The sequence below is a fragment of the Acomys minous genome (genome assembly GCF_964271855.1).
Source record: "Acomys minous genome assembly, chromosome: 13".
NCBI classification, from domain to species: domain Eukaryota; kingdom Metazoa; phylum Chordata; class Mammalia; order Rodentia; family Muridae; genus Acomys; species Acomys minous.
The window spans coordinates 1,680,291-1,705,059 of record NC_140495.1 but is presented as its reverse complement, the minus strand read 5'-3'; the positions used below and the strand labels follow the sequence as shown (position 1 = coordinate 1,705,059).

The 24,769-nt window shown below is 46.1% G+C and overlaps 1 protein-coding gene across 2 annotated transcripts in view; it reads left to right on the top strand.

Annotated features, from left to right (window-relative positions):
* The window catches only part of TOPAZ1 (testis and ovary specific TOPAZ 1), a 63,558-nt gene that overhangs the window by 18,850 nt on the left and 19,939 nt on the right, over positions 1-24,769 (top strand). The window contains exons 5-11 of one of the 2 annotated variants that reach the window (XM_084754774.1): positions 6,807-6,871; positions 9,772-9,911; positions 12,896-12,981; positions 13,903-14,028; positions 14,648-14,711; positions 20,502-20,653; positions 20,820-20,912. In XM_084754774.1, the coding sequence (XP_084610900.1) occupies positions 6,807-6,871; positions 9,772-9,911; positions 12,896-12,981; positions 13,903-14,028; positions 14,648-14,711; positions 20,502-20,653; positions 20,820-20,912 (726 nt within the window). The remainder of the gene's footprint in view (positions 1-6,806; positions 6,872-9,771; positions 9,912-12,895; positions 12,982-13,902; positions 14,029-14,647; positions 14,712-20,501; positions 20,654-20,819; positions 20,913-24,769) is intronic. The other variant, XM_084754775.1, reaches the window with a different exon arrangement.

The following is a 24,769-nucleotide window of genomic DNA, read 5'->3' as shown; positions in this document are numbered from 1 at the left end:
TTAGCTCACCGTAAGTTAGCTCACCATGAGTTAGCTCACCGTAAGTTAGCTCACCGTAAGTTAGCTCACCGTAAGTTAGCTCACCGTAAGTTAGCTCACCGTAAGTTAGCTCACCATGAGTTAGCTCACCATGAGTTAGCTCACCATGAGTTAGCTCACCATGAGTTAGCTCACCATGAGTTAGCTCACCGTAAGTTAGCTCACCGTAAGTTAGCTCACCGTAAGTTAGCTCACCGTAAGTTAGCTCACCATAAGTTAGCTCACCATGAGTTAGCTCACCATAAGTTAGCTCACCGTAAGTTAGCTCACCATGAGTTAGCTCACCGTAAGTTAGCTCACCGTAAGTTAGCTCACCATAAGTTAGCTCACCATGAGTTAGCTCACCGTAAGTTAGCTCACCGTAAGTTAGCTCACCATGAGTTAGCTCACCGTAAGTTAGCTCACCGTAAGTTAGCTCACCGTAAGTTAGCTCACCATAAGTTAGCTCACCATGAGTTAGCTCACCGTAAGTTAGCTCACCGTAAGTTAGCTCACCGTAAGTTAGCTCACCGTAAGTTAGCTTACCGTAAGATGACAGTGCGTCACTTCCCCCGGTGACCATGTTGTAGAGCTGTAGCCCAGTGTAGAAACTTTGGGGCCACGTGTGGTCTTAATTCGGGGAGCCCTTGCCTTTGTCCATTGGCGACAATGCAGTTGTGCCACAGATCATCTACCTGACCAAAACTGTTCTTCATCTTATCCCCTTAGAGTCAGGCCTGCTTCTTCCCTTCTCCCAGGCTTCCGAACCCTAACACACACTTGCCATTTCTACAGTTTTGCCATTTCAAGGATGTTACATAAATGAAATCATGTAGTTTGTAATCACCTCAGATTGAGGTTTATTCATTCAACTTGTCCCATACACAAGTAATTTGATGCTTTACTCCTCAGCAGTGCTCTACAGTGTGGGTGCACTACAGTTGGTGAGCTGCTCACTTGTCGGTGGACATCTGGGTGCTTCCAGTTTGGGATATTACAAATAGAGCTGCTGGCTGTGGACACCTGTATAGGGATCACCTGCACCTAAGCTTTTGTTTCTCTGGGATAAATGGGCTGTCATGGCTGAGCTGGGTAATAGCTGCCACCTTACTTCCCTGTAGCAGGAAGCAGTTGAGATCTGTGTTTAGGATTTTTAGTCTTAGCTGGGCTGTTGGGAGTCTCCTTCTCATAGGGTGTGTGTGTGTGTGTGTGTGTGTGTGTGTGTGTTGGGAGTCTCCTTCTCATAGGGTGTGTGTGTGTTGGGAGTCTCCTTCTCATAGGGTGTGTGTGTGTGTGTGTGTGTGTGTGTGTGTGTTGGGAGGCTCCTTCTCATAGGGTGTGTGTGTGTGTGTGTGTGTGTGTGTGTGTGTGTGTGTGTGTGTGTGTGTTGGGAGTCTCCTTCTCATAGGGTGTGTGTGTGTGTGTGTGTGTGTGTGTGTGTGTGTGTGTGTTGGGAGTCTCCTTCTCATAGGGTGTGTGTGTGTGTGTGTGTGTGTGTGTGTGTGTTGGGAGTCTCCTTCTCATAGGGTGTGTGTGTGTGTGTGTGTGTGTGTGTTGGGAGTCTCCTCATAGGTTGTGTGTGTGTGTGTGTGTGTGTGTGTGTGTGTTGGGAGTCTCCTTCTCATAGGGGGTGTGTGTGTGTGTGTGTGTGTGTGTGTGTGTGTTGGGAGTCTCCTTCTCATAGGGTGTGTGTGTGTGTGTGTGTGTGTGTGTGTGTTGGGAGTCTCCTCATAGGGTGTGTGTGTGTGTGTGTGTGTGTGTGTGTGTGTGTGTGTGTGTGTTGGGAGTCTCCTTCTCATAGGGTGTGTGTGTGTGTGTGTGTGTGTGTGTGTGTGTGTGTGTTGGGAGGCTCCTTCTCATAGGGTGTGTGTGTGTATGTGTGTGTGTGTGTGTGTGTTGGGAGTCTCCTTCTCATAGGGTGTGTGTGTGTGTGTGTGTGTGTGTGTGTGTGTGTGTGTTGGGAGTCTCCTTCTCATAGGGTGTGTGTGTGTGTGTGTGTGTGTGTGTGTGTGTTGGGAGGCTCCTTCTCATAGGGTGTGTGTGTGCGCGCGCGCGCACTCGCGCACACCTGCCCATATACTTAGAAGCTTGGTCCCCAGTTGGTGGACTGTTGGGAAGGATTAGGAGGTATGGCCTTGTTGCTGTGTTTGTGGCCTTGTTGGAGGAGGTTTCAAAAGCCCACACCAGGCCCAGTGTCTGGCTCTCTGGCTCTGTCCCTTTCTGTCTCCCCAACCCCACCTGACCACCACCGCCTGCCTGCCCTCCTGCCTGCCTGCGGACCAAGATGTAAGCTCTCAGTCCATGCCTGCATGCACTATGCTTCCTGCTATGATAATGTGCCAACCCTCTGAATTGGTAAATAAGCCCCCAGTTAAACACTTTGTTTTATAAGAGTTGCTTTAGACATGTTCTCTTCACAGCAATAGAATAGTAACTAAAACAAAAGTTGGAATCAGGAGTAGGGTATTGCTGTGACAGGCCTGACCATGCTGTTGTTTGGAGAAATATGAGAGACTTGGGGATTTTGGGCTAGAAAATCAGTTGAATGTGTTAAGTGGAGCTTACTGGGCCCTGGCTGACAGTGGTGCTGAGAGGAGTGTGAGCTGTGAGCAGAGCTCAAGAGGTTCCCTAGAGAAAGGATGTTATGAAGTGGCTTGGAGATCATTTTTGTGATATTCTGGCAAAGAATATGGCAGCTTTCTGCCCTTATCCTAAAAATTTTCCAAAGCCTAAACTGAATAGTTTTAGATTAATGGCATTGGCAGAGGAGATTCCAGACAGCCTACTAGTGACTGTGTCATGTGGCTGTTAGTGGTCATTCTTACACAGATGTACAATGAAAAAGAGCAAGCGGTAAAAAGCAAAAACAGAAACAAAGTTAGGAGAGGAAAGAAGCACCAAGAAATGTAATGTTGGAAGCAAGTCTAGTGCTCACGTAGATAAAGCTTAAGGAAAGGTGATCCCAGGGCAGTAAAGGGAGTGGTGCTGTGATCCCAGTGCAGTAAAGGGAGTGGTGCTGTGATCCCAGTGCAGTACAGGGAGTGGTGCTGTGATCCCAGTGCAGTACAGGGAGTGGTGCTGTGATCCCAGTGCAGTAAAGGGAGTGGTGCTGTGATCCCAGTGCAGTACAGGGAGTGGTGCTGTGATCCCAGTGCAGTACAGGGAGTGGTGCTGTGATCCCAGGGCAGTACAGGGAGTGGTGCTGTGATCCCAGGGCAGTACAGGGAGTGGTGCTGTGATCCCAGGGCAGTAAAGGGAGTGGTGCTGTGATCCCAGGGCAGTAAAGGGAGTGGTGCTGTGATCCCAGTGCAGTAAAGGGAGTGGTGCTGTGATCCCAGTGCAGTACAGGGAGTGGTGCTGTGATCCCAGGGCAGTACAGGGAGTGGTGCTGTGATCCCAGGGCAGTACAGGGAGTGGTGCTGTGATCCCAGTGCAGTACAGGGAGTGGTGCTGTGATCCCAGTGCAGTACAGGGAGTGGTGCTGTGATCCCAGGGCAGTACAGGGAGTGGTGCTGTGATCCCAGTGCAGTACAGGGAGTGGTGCTGTGATCCCAGGGCAGTACAGGGAGTGGTGCTGTGATCCCAGGGCAGTACAGGGAGTGGTGCTGTGATCCCAGTGCAGTACAGGGAGTGGTGCTGTGATCCCAGTGCAGTACAGGGAGTGGTGCTGTGATCCCAGTGCAGTACAGGGAGTGGTGCTGTGATCCCAGGGCAGTACAGGGAGTGGTGCTGTGATCCCAGGGCAGTACAGGGAGTGGTGCTGTGATCCCAGTGCAGTACAGGGAGTGGTGCTGTGATCCCAGTGCAGTACAGGGAGTGGTGCTGTGATCCCAGTGCAGTACAGGGAGTGGTGCTGTGATCCCAGTGCAGTACAGGGAGTGGTGCTGTGATCCCAGGGCAGTACAGGGAGTGGTGATGGTGCCCTTAGGGCAAGACTCCACCCGGCCTGTGAGCAGAACTAAAGGGACGCTTGAGCAGAGAGGGAGCCATGGACACGTGCAGGCTGGCGCCCTGTGGTTTAGGACAGGCCAGAGCAAAGCTGAGGTCTAGTGGCCTCACTTTCTGGATCACCTCCTTCCCAGGACTCTCAGCTTTACTCCTTAGTTTGTGCTTTGCCTTAAACCCTGTCTTGTGTTTGTGTCGTTAGAGCAAATTTTTTCTTCTCAGAGTAGCTCCAACTCGGGTATGAGTAGTGCTGTTCGCTCTCTAGGATTTCCAGGCATGAGTTTGAAATACTCAACTCAGAGTTTACAGTTTCTGCCTAAAAGGGAGACTGCCACTTCTCACACTGGGCCCACCACAGTTTTTAATTTTGTAAACTGTAGAGTGCCATCCTTTATGTACTTTGCTGTTGCTGACTGTGTGAGCCACTGTTCTATGGCTATGAAGAGACACCGTGACCATGGCAACTGTCACAAAAGAAACCATTTAACTGGGGGCTTGCTTACGTTTTCAAAGGATTAGCCCATTATCATGTCAGGAGGCAGGCAGGCAGGGAGGGAGGGAGGGAGGGACAGACAGACAGAAAGGCAGACAGAGAGACAGACTGGGCCTGGTATGGGCTTTTGAAACCCCATAACCCACTCCCAGCAGCACACCTCCTCCAACAAGGCCACACCCACAAGACCACACCCACACCCACAAGACCACACCTCCTAGTCCTTCTATTCCTCAATCCCTGCCACACCGAGCAGACCAAACACTCAGCCGTACAAGCCTCTGGAAGTCATTCTGGTTCAAACCTCCACACCGATGTACAGTGGAGATCGTCCCCTTTCAGTGTACATAGAGATGCCATGTTTTCTCAGTTGTGTGATTGTGGCTGTGCTTGCACGTGTAGCATTACTGATAGACGTTTCACCTGTCTGGCTATCTAAATATCGCAGCACATATGTAAACGCATTTTAAGTCAACTCCTAGAGTTAGATCGTCAGTTCTCAGTGTAGAGGTCACTGTGACCTGCACCCCAGCAGTGTGATGAGAGCTGCTCTCTCCTCACCCCAGCAGTGTCACTAGAGCTGCTCTCTCCTCACCCCAGCAGTCACTAGAGCTGCTCTCTCCTCACGCCATCAACTCAGTGCTTAACTTGTCCAGCTGCTGCTCTTTACAAATGATTTAGTTTTAATTTGCATTTTTAAATCTAGTTAATAATTTTTCAGCATTTTAAAAGTTAATTGTTATTTTTCTGTGAGGTTATGTTTTTTTTTTTTTTTTTTGGCCTGTTTTTCCTGGAATTTCGGTTATATATATGTTGGAGTCCTATAGACAAAGTCCTGATCTTTTCCTATACCTTGAAGTATTTTCTCTGGTAATTTCAGAATTTCTGATCTTGCAGTTACTTTCAGAATTTTCTTTTATATCTATTTTTTTTTAATCTTAAAGAAACCTGAAAGACATTTGGCTTACAATGAATTGGCATCATTCTTATTTTCTATACATTTATTAACTGGTTCTACTGTTGATTGAATCATTTTCTCAGAGATTTCAAATACTGCTATTAACATATTGTTAAAACAGTTTTTCAGCCAGGTGGGGGTATACACCTTTAATCCCAGCAGTCAAGAGGCAAAAATAGTGTTAGTTGAAGGTCAGCCTGGACCACAGAGTGAGTTTCAGGACAGCCAGGACCACACAAAGAAACCCTGTCCCCCCCCCCCCCAAAAACCAACAACATAACATTTTCATGTGTATATAAGTGTTTTCCCTGCATATACGTGTGTGTATGTATATGTGTACATATACATACACACACGTGCACATGTATGTGTACCATGTATATGCCTTGTACCAGGGGAGAGTAGCTATGGCTGTTGGATTTGCTGGAACTTGAGTTACAGACGGTTGTGAGCTGCCATGTGGAGCTGTGAATGGAGTCCAGGTGCTTTGGGAAAACAGCCAAACAGCTGCAGCCCTCTTACTAACAAGTACTATGTGGAAAAGTAAGCTCTTGTTTTCTACTGGTACTTGGTGCATGCTTCCTCAGCACACTGTCAGCCTTTTGGAAAACAGAAGCAGTAGGAAAGCCTGCTCTAAAACATACTAAACATACTAAGATGTGTTACAAAGTTAATGCGTTTTTATTCCCTTTCATATATGCTAAGAAGCTTCTAGTGTTCAGTGTGTAGAAGCATGGTGGAGAGTTAGCGGCTTGTTTGGTTGGTTGGTTCATTGGTTTAGTTTGGTTTGGTTTTTCGAGACAGGGTTTCTCTGTGTAGCCTTGGCTGTACTGAACTCACTTTGTAGACCAGGCGGGCCTGGAACTCACAGCAATCCTCCTGCCTCTGCCTCCGGAGTGCTGGGATTAGCTTCTTATCATCACCATTTTCCTCTAGGAACATGGCACTCTCTCCACTTGATGCTTTGTTTTGTCTTGTGGTACTGAACTGAGGACGTCATACGTGCTGCACATGTAGTCTGACGCCGAGCCACACCTAGTGCTTTTACTTGTTAATGTTGCATTTGTCCAGTGTTGGTCGTTTTTCTGTCTGTCTGCTTCAGACAGGGTCTCATCTAGTCTAAGCTGACCTCAAGTCCAGTCAGTAGGTAAAGCTGGCCGTGCACTACAGCTAGTGACCCACCTGCCTCCACAGCTGGCATTAGAGGCCAGCCAGCTGCCCAGCAGCAGGAGAAGTTGTAAGTCATTGTTGGGCATTTTAAATTATGTAGTGTCAAACTGTCATTAGGCCATCTAACTGTTAACTTACTTACTACATGTTTCTAGTAAACCCAGCAGACCTCATGGTTTAAATGTGTCACAGAAATGCTCACTCGCTGTAATCTCTTCACAGTGCAGCAGCTCAGGAAAGGCAGCTATTATAGAAGAACAGGAGAGCACTCGTGAAGTCTGCAGAAGGTCTGTGATGTAACCTTTAAATCTGTTGTATGTCATTGGCTGGCATCCTATAAGCTGTGCCCATGGTGGTGGTTTCACCTAGTGTGTCAGTTGTTCCCAGATGTAAAGGTGATTTAAGTTACTATAAAGCTGGTACTAAATGGATTATTTTTATTCTTTGTATGGGTGTAGCTGCACTGTGTGTGGGTTTGCATGTGTGTAGTTGCACTGTTGTGTGTATTTGCATGTGTGTAGGCACTTGGGTGTGGGTTTGCATGCATGTGTGTGTATGCATGTGTGACCCAGAAGTTAATGTTGGATCTTTCTCAGCACTTGTGTACCTTACAGAGGGAGGTGGGGTCTTCTGCTTGAGCTCAAGGCTGTCTGATAAGATTTGTCTAGCCAGGCGTGGTGGCACACACCTGTAATCCCAGCACTCAGGAGGCACAAGCAGGTGGATCTCTGTGAGTTTGAGGCCAGCCTGGTCTACAAAGCAAGTCCAGGACAGCAATGGATACACAAAGAAACCATGTCTAAAAAACAGACAGAAAGAAAGAAAGAAAGAAAGAAAGAAAGAAAACAAAAGAAGATTTGTCTGGCTAGCCAACTTGCTTTTGTGATTCCCTGACCCCCACCTCCCAGCCTGTTTTTACACATCAAGTTATTTTTCTACATAAGTAACTTCCAGACTCATATTTTAATGAAATTTGTTATACAGGATATTCCAAATGAAAGTGGGCAAGTTAAAGTTGTTTATATCATCATCCTGGTGATATTTTTATGGTTCTGTCCATGGAGAACTCTCAGACATGTATAGGTTTCCTGTATAGACATCCAGAAAGACAATGTGTACAGTTGCTCCTCTCCATCCACAGAGGGTAGTTCCAAGACCACATAGATGCCTGGAACTTCATACCCTGGACATGGTGTGCTTCCTCCTGTACAAACATGTTGCAGGATATTTGATCCCATTTTGAGTGCCGAGATTGTGAACTGTAAAAATCTGTCCTTCTTTGGTGTGTCTCAGCCCTAGCACACACCTTTAATCCTAGAGCGTTGTGTACACAGGATTTAATAAAATTAACCCTAGGTCAAGAGGTGGAGCAAGAAACAAGCTGACAGGATTAAGTAGTAGTAGGGGCACAGAGTTAAGGGGTATTTAAGACAGCATGGAGGAGGAGGAGGAGCTGTTACGCTCTTTAGCTCTTTGGCTTTTAGCTCCTGGGTTGTCAGCTGAACTGAGTAAGAACAGCTTTTCCTTCAGGACGTGAGCTGAGTAGGACGGTCAGCTGGGTGCTTTCTCTGCCTCTCTGAGCTAGCAGGTTTTCACCCTCACATTTGGCTTCTGAGTCTTCATTGGTAAAATGGAACCGGTGGGATTTTCTTTCATTATAACAACACATGCATTCTATAACTAAGGTACAGTAAGAGACAGCAGGAACAATTATTTTTATAAAGCTATGCTGTATGAGTTCTGATACCGGCCTGTTCTGTCACATGTCGCAATGATGTGAGAAGACAGACTGCCCACGTGAAGAGATGAAGTAAAACAGCAGTGGCCGACTGAGGCGGTTCCGGAAGGGTTTCCCTGAAGACAAGCAGGGCAGTGTGACAGTGGATCCAGTGCCGGCGCTTGCAGACGCCACCAGGGGGAGTGCTCACAGCCCATGCTGTAGGAAGCAGGAGGGCCAGATGTCATCCTAGTCTACAGAACTGGATGCGGTTTGAACTTTGAAATAATTCTTGGAGTTTTCCATTTATTATTTTAGCACTATGGTTTATCCTGCATAACTGAACCATGAACTGTGAAACTGGATGAGGGAGTTGTGCTCTGAGGCACCGGCTTCATTCTGAGGTCAGGGGAATAAATAGATGCCTCTTCTTACTTAGAGTGCACACTTCATTCTCTCTTGAACCTTTTATTAGGTATGATAAAAAATATTCCCAAGCCCAGCGGTGTGTTCCTACAGCTCCCAGGCTCAGGAAGCTGAGACAAGAGGGTGACTTGACCTGGGAGTGCAAGGACAGTGATACTCCATCTCAAAAAAGCTTGGTTTTTATTGTTGTGGTTACTAGTGTTTTTGGTTTCTTGGTGTGTGTGTACGTGTGCGCGTGCCTGTGTGCATGCATGCGTGCGTGTGCATGTGCTGTGTGCTGTGGTGTGACCACACCACCCCGTATTCCTTGATTTGTCACTATGACAAAATGTTGGAAGCAGCTTAAGGGAAGAGGTGTTTTCTTGGGCTCTGGTTTGAGAGGATGTATCATGGTAGAGAAAACATGGCACAGGTCATGGCAAACAGGTGAGGACAGGGACTCACCGTGCCCAGTGCATCAGGAGGCAGAAGGCTAATGCTTTAATAGCCCTCCAGGCCTGCCCCACAGCCACTCGCTGCTAACGGTTTCATAGCTTCATCTTCTTAGAACCAAGTGTTCAGACACATGAGCCCATGGAGAATGCTTCGCTTTCAACCTGTAATACACACTTCCTATCCTCACCTCAACATGTAACAAGTACTGCTCTTATATCAAGGACACAGGACCTTGGGCTAGCAAGATAGCTCAGCAGGTACAAGTGCTGCTGGCTTTACAAGCCTGGCAAGCTGAGTTTAGTGGCCTGAACCCTCATAACAATGAAGGAGAGACCCAAGCTCACAGAGTTATCTGACTTCCGCATACTCACTGTGGTACATGCACCCCTCCCAAAACATCGTTGTCGTCATCATCATCATAAATTATTAAGTAAAATAAAATGTACAGAAGACAGGACACCCACTGGAAATATGCAAACTCATGATATAGTGCATGGAATAGTGCTTGGCACATGTAGTGGGAGGTTACACTTGTGCTTTCCTGAGCCTTGTTGCTGTAATATTGTATAAAAAAGCTGATGTTCTGATTCAGTCTTTCTGTTCATACAGCAAAGAGTGTCGAGATGCAGAGGTAGTGGTCAGTGAGTGTCAGTTAGCAGCCCTGGGCCCCAGGCCTCTGTGCTCCCCAGGGCCTCCTCTGACGCTAAGCAGCCATCAAGACGACGCAGTGCCAGTGCCCTGGATGAATGGTAATGCTCGTTTTCTTATTAAGATCTTGTCAGCTTGAAGTAACATAGGACTTTCACAGAAGATGTTGCTGCTGAAATAAAATATCTATTATGTGACAATGCTATTGTGTGAAATAGCTAAAATATTCGTGTTTTAATTAATTACACTTGTATATGTTTAGGATTTTGTTATTTTTCATAATTCTCTACACAAAATGAGATCTGTTGACACATGAGTTTAGAAGCTGAGCTTTGTATTGCGCACATCTCACGCTTGAGAACCTTCCCAGTGCGCCATGCTACCTGAAGTGTATTGTAGGACATCGCTGCAAGCCCACGGTGCTGGTGTGTTTTATTTCAAAGCCTTATCACTTTCATACTGTAAATTTCTGTAAAGTTATAGGTAGCAGACCTTCAGCCTGTTCCAGATTATATCTAGATACAATAGAGATAAAATATAAGCAGCAGTATAAATACAAATACTTGGGCTAAGGAAATAGCTCAGTGGGTAAGGGCTTTACCTCAGAAACATAAGGGCCTCATAACAGGTTGGAGGCGCATTCTTCTAGCACATGGGAGGACCTGAGCACAGGTGTGGAGACACACTTTTCTAGCACATGGGAGGACCTGAGCACAGGTGTGGAGACACACTCTTCTAGCACATGGGAGGCAGAAGTAAGTGGATCTCTGTGATCCTGGACTAGCCTGATCTAGCTCAAAAATCAGCCACAAAGAAAAGTGTGGTGGAGACTGATAAAGGAAGACATCTGATAGGAACTCTGGCCACCTCATGCACACGTAGAGGCTAGCCCACTTGCATACACACACACACACACACACACACACACACACACACACACACCATAAAAATAGTCTTTAGAAAAGAATGTTGTTGTTTTTAAAGATTTATTTATTACATACAGTGCTCTGCCTGCATGTATGCCTGCACACCAGACCTCATTATAGATGGTGGGAGCCACCTTGTGGTTTGGGTATTGAACTCAGGACCTCTGGAAGAACAACCAGGCTTCTTCACCTCTGAGTCATCTCTCCACCCCTACCCCCCCCCCAAAAAAGAATGCGTTTAAATGTTCTACTTCTTGGTTTAAAAGGCACCATTAGGCCTAGAGAGATGGTTCAGCATTTAGGATCACTTGCTTTAAGAAGACCCGAGTTGAGTTCCTAGCACCCACGACAGGAGGCCTACACTGTCGCTGACTTTGGCTCTAGGGTGTCCAGCAGCTCTGGCCTCTGGAGGTGTTGCATACCCCCAGCAGACACATGCTCTACACGGCTAACAAAGCACCACAGACTGGGGCCTAAATAGATATTGCCAATGGTTGTGGCATCCAGGATCAAGATTTGATTGGGTTTCTGAGGATCCTGTTTATGTCTCAAAAGGCCACCCTCTTTCTCTGAGCATGTAAGGAGAGTGCACTCTTTGGTGTTTATGCTTATAGGGTCTCCAGCCTCATGGAGGGTTAGAGATTCAGACTATAAATCTGTCAAAGACCCAATCAAGTTTCATGTATGGGTTTGTCAGTATTCTTCCTTAAGAAAGGTTTGGGTGAGGTGTTTAACTGAGCTGGGACTCAGGGCTGCTTAAGTGTTTTTTTAAGAAACTTATCTGCAGCCTATAATGAAATTTAAATTTTAAGTTCAGGTCCAGAAGTGTGTCAGGTAAGTCTGTCAGTGTTTGGAACAATTGATCAAGGAAAGAGACACTGCAGGATGAGTTGAGGTTTCTCAGCTGCAGGGGATCAGCCTCTGAAGGACCAGAACCTTTGAGCTCTTTTGATTGTTACACAAAAGGCACTTGTAGCAAGTCAGTTTCCACACACCAAAACCTCTTATCTGATCTAGGAGTTGTCCGAAGGAACCATTACCTAAGCAGCTCTCAGCCATACAAAACTTCCGGGTTTGCCAGGGGTGGCTCAGACTAAATTATACAAAGGCTCCGAGAATCCTTCAAAGGAAAAAAACCCATAAAATCTCAGATGACAGTCACTGACAAAAGCTCCTTTAAAGCCTAGGGGCCACCACTCCAGAGTTCATGCCAGACAGAATGGTTCTGCCACATGAGTCATTTGGTATCTCACAGAAATACACATGGTGGCAGCACAAGTCTAAGTTGAGTAAGAATGTGCTGTAGCAAGGCCTGCAAGATGGCTTGGCCAGCAAAGGCGCTTGCCCCAAGCCTGACTGCTGGAAATGGTGAAAAGAGAGTGCTGATCTCTCCAAGTTGTCCTCTTCCCTCCAACCATGGGCTGTGCTGCATGTCAGTGTATGCCCGAGTCTCTCCCCCCCCCTGCCCCTCCCCCCCACACACACACACATGATCACACTCTTAATGTAGGGAACAAAAAGATAAAAGAGGGTGTTGGAGAGATGACTTATTAAACACACTGGCTGTTGGAGCAGATGGGTTGATTCCCAGTACCCACATCAGCTCACAGCTGTCTTCAGTCCATTCCCATGGGCTCCAACACTGTCTAAGTCACTGTTCTGTTGCCATGAAGAGACACTATAACCAAAGCAACTCTTTTGAAAGAAAGCATTTAACCAGGGGTTGCTTACGGTTTCAGAGGGTCAGTCCATATCATCATGCACATGATGGCCTGCAGCTAGACACGGTGCTGGAGAGTTCTACAGCCTGATCTGCAAGCAACAGGAAGAGAACTGGGCTTTTGACACCTCGAAGGCCACCCTCAGTGACACTTCCTCTCCTACAAGCCCTCACCTCCCAGTCTTTCAATCAAAGAGTGGCACTCCCTGATAACTAAGCATTCAAGTATATGAGCCAAGCCTATGGGGGGGGTCTGGCCTCAGCAGATATTATATGTGGTGAAAAGACATATGTAAAATACCTATATACATAAAAATACGTTTTTTTAAAGAATGAAGAGTATGCCAGAGGGAAACCACAGCAGAGACGGGAGTGACTTTCACTGTTCAAAAATCAGTCAGTGTTCACGTACTTGTTTGTCATGCTCTTCTGCTTCCAGATTTCAGATTTCCAGGAAGGCGTTCTGTCCTACCACTGCAGAGTCCTGACACTTGTGAAATATTTAAAAGAGAAAAAGCCATGGGGGTAAGTCCCCCTCCTGAAAAAATAATGTTACAAATTATAACCCACGCATAGGGCAGTGCAGGCAGAAGGGTCCAGTCCCGTCTCAGGCAGCTGCAGACACACATCCTGGGTGGGGTCATGTGCGCGTGAGCAGCAGAGAATATATACCAACTTAGAGAATGTCCACCACTGACCGTTCGAAGTAATATTAAAAAATGAAAAACGAGCCGGGCAGTGGTGGCGCACACCTTTAATTCCAACACTCCGGAGGCAGAGGCAGGCGGATCTCTGTGAGTTCAAGGCCAGCCAGTGAGGCCCTATCTTAAGGAGGGACCAAAAAAAAAAATGTTGAACAAAATTATCATAATCCTGGAAGAATCTTTTATATGAGAAAATTGATAGAATCCACAAGTGACTCACACTGGGCTAGTTTTTATGTCAAAGCATTGGCACACTCAGATGTGACTTGTAAGCGCCTCTTTAAACTGCTTTTTACTTGGTTCTTTAATGCCTCTACCTCCCTTCTAGTCCCCCAGCCCTAGGTAAGAGAGAAGGAAGGTCAGAGGGGAGGGACAGGGCATGTAGGTGTCTTTAGACTGAGTTCTGGTGGTTAGAGTCATCAGGTTCTTCAGGAAAACACCAATCTCAGTCGCCAGGATGTCCTGCAGTCCAGCAGCCTTTTTTCTCCATCCATCTCCTCGAAGCATCCATCCTCTCTCTGGGCTCTGGTATTTATTCCCTCTCAGAGTCCTTAGAATTAAAGGCTGTTATCAGCTGTAGACAAACTAAAAGCATCTCCATATCCCACACTTGAGATACACACATACTGTTACATACCATGACTGAGTTATTAAAGGAACCAAAACTTCCACTACAATGCCCTCTCTTGACTGTGTCTTATGGCTAACATGGAAAAGTTTGTTTGTTTTTTTAATCTTTTAGGTGTTCCAAAAACCCTTAGGGGTGGTCATACCCCATAGATACTGCAAGTCTCACTTTAATACATTGCGGGGCTGTGAGCGAGCACAGTGCAAGTTTGTCCATGTGCCCGAGCAGGGCGATGAGAAGGTAAAGCCCCTCTGCCGTGGGGACGCACTCACTGTGTGCTCTGGATTTGGGTTGTCTTGATGCTCCGATAGCCTGGGGTTACATTTTATATAAATTATCTGTGTAGATGTACCCAGAGGCTTGCTGTGTTTCTCAGGCTGAGCTCAAACTCCTTCTGCCTCTATCTCCCAAGTTTCCCAGACAAAAAGTACATACCACAGCACCTGGCTTGCCCACTTTTGCTCAGTAGTTTTTGAAATCTAGTCGTTAGCATTTCTTTCTCATTGCTCCGTAATAGTTAATGTTCTATTCTACACTTTCATCAAAGCTAACTTTATCAGTAAAGAGTAAGACTGATGGGCATTTGCGCTGTTTACTTGGGTGATGCAGCAGTGACACTCTTGGTGTTCCTTGCCTATCTCCTGGTGGATGGTTCAAACGTGGCCATTCAGCCAGCCACAGCAGAACACACCTAAACTTCCAGAACTTGCCAAGTGGAGGCAGAAGGATCCGTCTAGTGATCGTTCCAAGCCTGTGAATGAACATAAACATAAACTTTTAATCTAATGCTCTAAGCTCATAACTTTCTGTTTGCTTATAAAACATATAAAGGTAATTTAATGTTTCGTGACTTTTGTAGATCTGCACGGATGTGTTTAGGAAGTACATACGTGTCAATGAGCAGCCTTTGCTGCAGCGAGCAGGTATGGAGCAACTGCGCGGTAATCACAAGTTCCTGGGAGTGAGTCACACCCGTGCTGTTTTGTCACTGAGTGTTAAAATTACCCAGGAAGGAAAAGGTGCTGCTGTGGGGGCCTAGCAGCCTGAGTTTGACCCTGTGCCCCACCTAATGTGGGAGGAGAGAGTTAAGTCTACAGAGTTGTCTTCTGCCTTCATACTCAACACCCCCCACGTGCATCATATGCATACATACACAATAGTTTTTAATTAGAAAACTAATAGCCAGGTGGTGGCAGTGCACGCCTTTAATCCAGCACTCGGGAAGCAAAGGCAGGTGGATCTCTGAGTTCGAGGCCAGCCTGGTCTACAGAGTGAGTTCCAGGAGAGTTGCAGGGCTACACAGAGAAACCGGGTCTCAAAAAATAATAACTAAATAAACAAACAAAGTTCTAAAATTTATTTTCAAACTAAGTATGAAAACTGTCTTACCTCAGATTGGCTCTGCTGGCCTTAGAAATGATTAAAAATAAATGTTTTTATATTGGTTAGTTTAAAAACTGTGTCCACCTAACAGTGTAATTCCTTTGTGTACCTGACTTGGGAATTTCATTTACATTTGTGAAAGAAGTGTCTTGCTCATCGGCCATTAGCTCTCTATGCAAGGCTACGGTAGATGCCATTCTTCCTCCCTCTTTATTCTTCTTTTTCCACATTTTCCCTCATTGCCAGGGCAGCATGCTGTCAAGTCCCATGCAGCTCCATCACCATGGGCCCTGAGCTGAGCCTGTGCTGCTGCACCATGCTGTCTACCCGGGCATCGCTCACCCTTCCTCTCCCAGGGTGGCTGGCTGCTCAGCCGTCAGGGTTCAGTCCTACTGAGAAGGTTGCTTCCTCTCTTCGCCCTCGTCTGCTTTCTACAGCTTCACCCCATCCTTGCCTCCATCTCCTCACCATGCTAGTTTATGAGCCTCAAGAGGATGAGAACCAGTATTTATACGCAGTTGTTCCTGGCACAGCTTCTACCCACACAGTGAGGTAGCAGCCATGCGTCACGGCTGCATATCCATCAGCTAGCTCCCGCCTCAGTCTCCGAGAACATCCGAGGGCACTCAGAGCCAATATGGAAGCTGGAAAGTTAAAGGCAATAAGACCCTGCCTGAGAACATACTTGTGACCCAGGGACTGACAGGCTAGATGCTAGACAGGGCTAAATGTAGTGGAGTTTTTACATTTTAGAAGTCATTTCAAAACCTGTGAAAAGAGAATGACACGGATGGGAGCAGTGGGGAAGTCCCCAGTTAGAAAACTGCAGGGTCAATGGCCAGGAGAAAAACATCAGGGGGTGTGTGTGTGAGAGAGAGAGACAGACAGACAATATATCACTTCAAGGTAAGTTGCAAGGACCCTAGAGAGATGCTTCAGTGGTTAAGAGAATGCACTGCCTTACGAAGGACCTGACTTTGGTTCCCAGCACTCATGATGGGCAGGTGACAACTGCCTGTGACTCCAGCCCCCAACCATCCAGTGCCTTCTTCTAGCCTCCTCAAGCAATGGCACTCATATGCATAAACTCACACAAACATACATGTACACATAAATTAAAAATAAAGTGAGCCAGTGGTAGTGGCACACACTTTTCATCCCAGCACTTGAGAGGCAGAAGAAGGCTGATCTCTGTGAGTTCAAGACCAGCCTGGTCTAGAGCAAGTTACTGGATAGCAAAGACACAGACAAACCCTGTCTTGGAAAAAACCACAAATAAAATAAATTGAAGATGGAGAGTTGGCTCAGTGGTCAAGAGCACTGGCTGCTCTTTAGAGAACCCAGGTTCTCAACACCTGCATCAGGTGTCTCACAGCCGTCTGTGGCTCCAGGTGTAGGGATCTGATGCTTCTAGTCTGTATAGGCACTTGCACACACATGGTGCACATACATTTAGGCAAATGCTCATTCACAAAAAAGAAATCGTCAGAAATAAATAAAATTTAAAAATTAAATCTTTAAACCCCTCCCCAAATGAATGTAGCTTGTTCCTTTGTGCCATGAATTGCAGTGCATAGTTTCGTTGATTTTTTTGTTTTGTTTTGTTTTGTTTTTTTTGGGCAGAGGGGGTAGTTTTGGTTTGGTTTGGTTTGGTTTGGTTTTTTGAGACAGGGTTTCTCTTATAGTCCTGTCTGTCCTGGACTCACTTTGTAGACCAGGCTGGCCTCGAATTCACAGAGATCTGCCTGCCTCTGCCTCCCAAGTGCTGGGATTACAGATGTGCACCACCACACCCAGCATTCAGTGCAGTTTCTAACATACCATGTTCCTTTGTGTAGAGGTAGTACATCCTCCACTTAAACAAATTAAACATCTGCACAATGGTTTTGACTCATCTTTCATTGGGTGTTTTTCTCCCATGTAGGATCCAGTCCATGATCAGATACTCTAGTCCTATGTCCTGCCTCGGAACACTTCTGTCCAATAAGATGCATACAGCATACATTTCTGAAGCATTTAAGTGCATGACAGAGATTAACAGCATTGCTCATTCCAGATGGACTCTACCCGTTAACCAGCACCATTGCCTCTGTTCCACTCTGATGCCTCAGTAATGTCTCATTGTTCTGTCTCTGTGAACTCACACATCGCAGGTCCTTCATGTGAGTGAAGTGCAGTACTTGACCTCCTCTGACAGCTTATTTCACTCAGTGTTCTATCCATGAGGTTCATTTCTTACAGCATCTCTCAGGATTGTGTCCCTTTCAGGCTGAATAGTGCTCCGTTGTTTCTGTGTGTGTGCCACATGTCTGTCTGTTGTTCAGTTGTCTGTGTGTACCACATGTCTGTCTGTTGTTCAGTTGTCTGTGTGTACCACATGTCTGTCTGTTGTTCAGTTGTCTGTGTGTACCACATGTCTGTCTGTTGTTCAGTTGTCTGTGTGTACCACATGTCTGTCCATTGTTCAGTTGTCTGTGTGTACCACATGTCTGTCCATTGTTCAGTTGTCTGTGTACCACGTGTCTGTCCATTGTTCAGTTGTCTGTGTGTACCACATGTCTGTCCATTGTTCAGTTGTCTGTGTGTACCACATGTCTGTCCATTGTTCAGTTGTCTGTGTGTACCACATGTCTGTCCATTGTTCAGTTGTCTGTGTGTACCACATGTCTGTCCATTGTTCAGTTGTCTGTGTGTACCACATGTCTGTCCATTGTTCAGTTGTCTGTGTATACCACATGTCTGTCCATTGTTCAGTTGTCTGTGTGTACCACGTGTCTGTCCATTGTTCAGTTGTCTGTGTGTACCACGTGTCTGTCCATTGTTCAGTTGTCTGTGTGTACCACATGTCTGTCCATTGTTCAATTGTCTGTGTATAACACGTGTCTGTCCATTGTTCAGTTGTCTGTGTGTACCACATGTCTGTCTGTTGTTCAGTTGTCTGTGTGTAACACATGTCTGTCCATTGTTCAGTTGTCTGTGTGTACCACATGTCTGTCCATTGTTCAGTTGTCTGTGTGTACCACATGTCTGTCCATTGTTCAGTTGTCTGTGTACCACGTGTCTGTCCATTGTTCAGTTGTCTGTGTGTACCACATGTCTGTCTGTTGTTCAGTTGTCTGTGTACCACATGTCTGTCCATTGTTCAGTTGTCTGTGTGTACCACATGTCTGTCCATTGTTCAGTTGTCTGTGTATACCACGTGTCTGTCCATTGTTCAGTTGTCTGTGTGTACCACATGTCTGTCCATTGTTCAGTTGTCTGTGTGTACCACATGTCTGTCCATTGTTCAGTTGTCTGTGTGTACCACATGTCTGTCCATTGTTCAGTTGTCTGTGTGTACCACATGTCTGTCCATTGTTCAGTTGTCTGTGTGTACCACATGTCTGTCCGTTGTTCAGTTGTCTGCGTGTACCACATGTCTGTCCGTTGTTCAGTTGTCTGTGTGTAACACATGTCTGTTCTTCAGTTGCACACTTGGGTTGTTTCTACATTTGGCCATGTGACTGATGCTGTCACAGGTGTTGACCCTCAGAACCTGCTGAATCTCAGCTGGCAGCTCTTCTTTCATGTCTTTTATCTTAGAATTTTCATACAAAGTTTCCATCCCAGTTTTATTCCTGAAAACATTGTTAGATGACTACTAATTATAAACCAAGATGAACAGATATAATATCAATTTAGTAGAACAATTACAGTTTTGATCCAGTTTTTTGGAAAATAGTACTTTTTGTACTTTAAAGTAATCAAAGAAATTGTCAGAAGATATGTGATCATAAATTTAACTGAAAATGACTGTTAGAATATTTTAGATTTATCTTTAATAATAAGCAGAAGTGTTCCAGTTCATAAGACTGACAGTTCAGTCAGCTGTTTACAAACACATGATATTGTTGATATTGTTTCCTACTGTGAGAATTTAAAACATCTGGAACGGAAAAGCCAGTGGTTACTCATGTGCACCAAATAAAAAAAAATTGTAGTGAACATACCCAGTCTACCTCGAAGTCAGTTAGAAAGCACAAAAAGCCTTTCCTAGCAGAAGCTGCTAAATATTTAAACCTTTACACACACACACACACACACACACACACACACACACACACACACACACACAAGCCATAGTGCACATGTGAAGGCCAGAGGGCAATTTCAGAAGTCAGTTCTCTTTTTTCCATCGTGTGGGTCCCAGGGATCAGACTTAGATCTGCAGACTTGGCAGCAAGCACTCCCCGAGCCATCTCGCTTGCCCTGGAAGGCTCATTACATTAAAACTTTTAACATAGATTAATGGCAAGGACAAAGGGTACAGGTTGGTAAACAGTGTACATACACTAACCAACTTTACAACTTCTTTTGTACTCCTGGTTTTATTCATGATTTATATAGTAACATGTTTATTTCATGTTACCAGTTAATTTTCTTTTATACAGGCAACTGTGTTCATGCAAAACAGAATGGCTGTAGGAATGTATCTGTAGCTGGGCTTGATGGTGCACACCTGTACCCACAGCCCAGGCACTGAAGCAGGAGGATCACTGTGAGTTACAGCCTGGCCTGCGCTATAGAGCAGTGCATCGTATGTTCTCAGGGAAAAGACGTGCAGTATATAAAACAGCTTTACAGCAAAGCTGACTGTTGTTACATGGAGTTTGGGGGATTTGGTTTTGTTTTTTGGTTTTTTGAGATGGGATTTCTCTGTGTAGCTCTGGCTGCTTTGGAGCTCACTCTGTAGGCCAGGCTGGCCTGATCTCAGAGATCTGCCTGCCTCTGCCTCCTGAGTACTGAGGTTAAAAGCATGTGCTACCACACCTGCCTTCATATTGGGGGTTCTGAGGTTTTCATAGAAACCATTTTTGGCCAGGCAATGGTGGTGCAACTTTTAATCCCAGAACTTGGGAGTCAAAGGTAAGCAGATCTCAGAGTTTGAGGCCAGCCTGGTCTACATAGAGAAACCCCATCTCGAAAAACCAGAAAAGAAAGAAGAAAGGAGGAACAGAAAAGAAAACAAAAGAATAAATAATAAGTATCAAAGTAGTTCTCTCCCATCACCAAATTACTGTGCATCTCAGGCTGTGGACGCGCCTCTGAGCCCTGTGTGAGTGAGCCTCTGGGACAAGGCACTTAGACCACAGTCGCTCCCACACTGTGCAGGCTAATGCTGAGCGAGCTTGCTGGGTTTTTTATATCAGTGCCATTTGACTTTTTGCCTTCATTTTCATCAAACATTTCTGACATTTCTGGTCCCTTTGAAGGGATGAATTTATATAATATCTTTACAGAAGAGTCTTAAGAGCAGCAAATGACTGGGATTTTTTTTTTTCCACTTTCAGCACATATATTTCTGGAGTACTACAGAAAGTTCCCCCCAGGGATACACTTCAATTTACAAGTGCTGAATGACCTTTTGATTTCTTTACTCAACCATTGTTTATTGAAAGAAGTCTTTGAGGTAGTGAAGCTCAGCATATCGGCTAAGACGCCGGTGAGTACCCTTAAGTCGTGAGCTCACGCCGCCGGCCTCATCGCTGTGTGCTTGTCACCTGCTCCCCAGAGAGCACATGTTCAGTATAAATGAAGTCGTAAAATTTAAGATACACTGAAACACATGAAAGTGAGTGTGACTTTGTTTGTTTGTGTCTTTTATTTAGCCTGCTCTGAAAATATTACTAAAAATATTTGAGTATGTGGCAGCTATGAAGCTAAGGAATGCTGTACCTGCTTTAGTTGAGATTTTTTGCAAGGTATGACTTTAATCCCCTAACAAAAACAGACTGTTTTCACGTAATTCTTTATCTGTCTTTTATCAATGTTGTACTTCTGAAGAATTCACAAATGTTCTTTTTCCTCTTGAAGTAGTTCAGAGGCACACTCCAGTGACTGACTGCCCCTGACACAAGTGCCTCTAAGTGTTCAAGTGACTGGTTTGTTATTGTAAAGTATCTTCACCTTGTTTGTTTAAGACAGGATTTCTCTGTGTAGCCCTGGCTGTCTTCAAACTCACGCTGTAGACCAGGCTGCCTTTGAGCTCACAGAGAACCGCCTGCCTCTGCCTCCAGTGTGCTGGGATTGAAGGTGCTTGCCACCACTGCCCAGCCCAGTTATCTTCATCTTTATTTCTTAGCTATAGCTAAAAGAATCATTTCTTTGAAATATTTAAGGTCACAAAAAAATCAGTTTATGAATAGAAAATTGTAACTAAAGTAGTTAGAAATTGGTTTTAAAATTTACATAAGCAAACTGAGAGAATTTTTTTTAATTTTTACTGATTCTTTGTGAGTTTCACATCATGCACCCTACTCCTGCTCATTTCCTACCCCCTCATGTCTGCCCCTTGCCCTTGCAACCTTTCCCTCCAGAGTAAAAAGCACACAAAGAACAACAGAACAGAGCACAGAGGACACCTCATCGTGGAAGCTGTGGTGTGTCACAGTGTGTTCACAGTGCACCCTTGTGTACTGTGTGCAGAATAAGCTAATTGTGAGACCAAGTTATAATATATAAATGCAGGTTTATTGGAAGCAGGAGGAGGGAGGGAGGGAGGGAGACGTGCACAGGGAAAGGAGAGAAAGGAGGAGAAGAGGAGAGATACAGAAAGAGGATGAGCAGGAACCAAAATGTCTGAATTATACAGTGAAGGGAAGCCCCTCCCTCAGCTAGAAAGTTGAGGGTAGAGGGTGGGGTATGCCAGCCACGCCCTGCAGCAGGGAGGAACTAAGGGATGCCTGAAAGCACACATACATCTTCACACAAATGTTCATGGCAGTGAGTCATTGGGCTAGTTCATAACCTCTGGCTTCAGTGACATCATCAATACTGGATCCTCATTGGGAATCCTCCCAGTTATCCTGTTGTTGCCTTGTCTTGTGGAGATCCTGCAGCCTTGGAAGAGCAGCACTGGCCTTTTCACAAGCCCCAACTATTCTCAGATGATACAGGTTTTGGGGTGAGCCATCTCAGAGCCCTGGATCTGGGCCTGGGTGCTAGCTGAGCTGGTCAGCCCACCAGCTCTTCCTTATCAGCAGACCAGGGCAAGCTCCCTAGCACTGCTCTGGCTATGCCACCCAGTGCTGCCATCAGCAGGAGGTAGGATCAGCTCTCTGTCCTCATGTCCTCAGAGCTGTCTCTCCAGCACCCATGCCTCCAGAGCCAGCTCCATTGTCCTGACCAGTCAAGGGAGCAAAGTCCACTCTCCCAAGTGCTCAGACTCCGAGAGGCTAGGACAGCTCTTCTGGCTCGCACACCTTCAGGGCTGGCTCACCCATGTGTCTGCCATTAAGGCCAGTTCCACTGTTGTCCAGGCAAGGTGCAGGGCCCATGCTTCAGTGCTATAGCCAGAGAGAGGGCAGGGATAGCCCTCCTGCTCTCACACCCTCGGGGCCAGCTCTCCTGACTGCTGAGAAGGGGGAAGACATCATGCCATCTCACAGCAGAGGAGTGGTGGGGCCAGCTCCCCCATGCTTTTGCCATCAGGGATGGCACACCTGAGCCCCTTTGTCCAGGGCCAGCACTACTGTGCTGTCCAGGAGAGGTACAAGGGCATATCCTGTGAGGGGCAGGGCCAGATCTACACAACCCTGGACATCCATGTGGTCCCCAGCGGCTGCCCTGACCAGGGACATCTGTGTTCTCTAGTGGTGATGTGAGCCCTGAACACTGCTGCATAGCCACAGCCTCAGACATGGCCCTCAGCAGCAACTCAGCCTGGAACCTCACCATGGCCTCAGGTGGCAAGGATGGCCACTCTTCATAATGCTCAAGCTGCTCCACTTCCCTTTCTCTCCCATCTGACCACCAAGTTCTCACACACTGATGGCTCCCACTGCAGGCTAGCCACACAGCTGGTCAGCCTCCACCCTCCATCTGTTGCATGGCATGTCAGCAAGCAGGTGTCTACGACCCACCTGTGTCACGTGCTGGACGGTGGTCCACAGGTCTCTGTATTTCTCCTCCTAGGCTGCACTGCATGGATTTGATTTCATTTTTATGAGTCCTAGGCATAAGACAGCTTTGGACACCAAGCCAGGTGAACAGGGGCCTGCGATCTCTGCTCCTGACTGATACAAGAACACCACCACCACCAAGGTGTCCCTGCCCACTGCCAGGGGGTGGAAATAAGAATTTTTTAATGCTTTCCAAAAAAACACACTTTAAGATTTTAATGTGTGTGTATATGTGTGCACACATGGAGACTAGAGGTCAGCACCACTTTCCACCTTACTTTTTGAGACAAAGTATCTCACTAGGAACTAGGGCTCACTGGTTCAGGCCAGGCTGCCTAGATACCAAGACCGCAGGACTCCTGTCTCTACCTCCCTAGCAGCTGTGCCCGACAGTTTACATGGGTGGTAGGACCCAAACTCAGGTCCTCCCGCTTGTGTAACAAGCACTTTACCAGCTCAGTTATATCTCCCAAGTTTAACTTGTTGAATGCTTCAAGATATCTGAAACAGCCCAACCAGCACTGGATAAACACAGTTGTGGTGGCACATGCCTAATATCCCAGTCTCCAAAGGTGCAGGCAGGGGAATCAGAAGTTGTAAGTCTGAGGCCAGCCTGAGGAACATGAGAGCCTGTATTCAAAAAAAAAAAAAAAAAAAAAAAGAGGTCGTTGGTTCCACAGTTAGTACAGAACCACTGTTCCTCACCGTTGCTTAATGCAGCATCCATGTCCCCATGGAGACTTTCTCAGGGGAGCAATAGAACAGTTCCTTAGGTGTCTCTGCTCCTGATTCTAGCGGTTTAATGTATTCCAATCAGTTAACCTACAGAGATTACAGAAATTCATTGTGTGTTCATAAATGGGCTGTTAGCCTAGTTAAATAATTTATACTTTGAGCTTGGTGTGTGTGTGTGTGTGTGTGTATGTGTGTGTGTGTGTGTGTGTGTGTGTGTGTGGTTTTTTGAGATAGGCTTTCTCTCTAGCCTTGGCTGACTTGCAACTCACTTTGTAGATCAGAGTGGCCTTGAACTGCCTGCCTCTGTATCCCAAGTTCTGGAATTGAAGGCATGCACTGCTGCTGCCATCACCATCACCACCACCTAGTATTTGAGCACTTTTAAAGGATAGGTGGTGGGGGTGGGGGTGGTTGTTTGGTTTTTCAAAATAGGGTTTCATCATAGAGCTCTGGCTGCCTGGAACTCACTACATAGACCAGGGTTGCCTCAAATTCACAGAAAACTGCCTCCCTCTCAAGTGCTGGGATTAAAGATGTGAGTCACCACGCCCAGCTAAAGGGTACATTTTATGGGAACCAGTTACAAGGTAGCTAATTTGTTCTTTGACAGGTTTTATAGCTGGCTTTGTCCATTTGGTCAAAAATCACAGCATGGTGGGGTATGTAGAGACCAGAGGAGTTGTTTGAGATGTTACAAAGTACAACAGTGAACCTGCTTGGTGTGCATAAAGTTCAACAGGTTTAAGAAGGGAGCTGTTTTCCTTTTTAAAAATAAAACTGGGGGCTGGAGAGATGGCTCAGCGGTTAAGAGCACTGGCTGCCCTTCCAAAAGACCCAGGTTCCATTCCCAGCACCCACATGGCAGCTCACACCTGTCTGTAGCCCCAATTCTAGAAGATCTGACAACTTCACACACAGTCAGA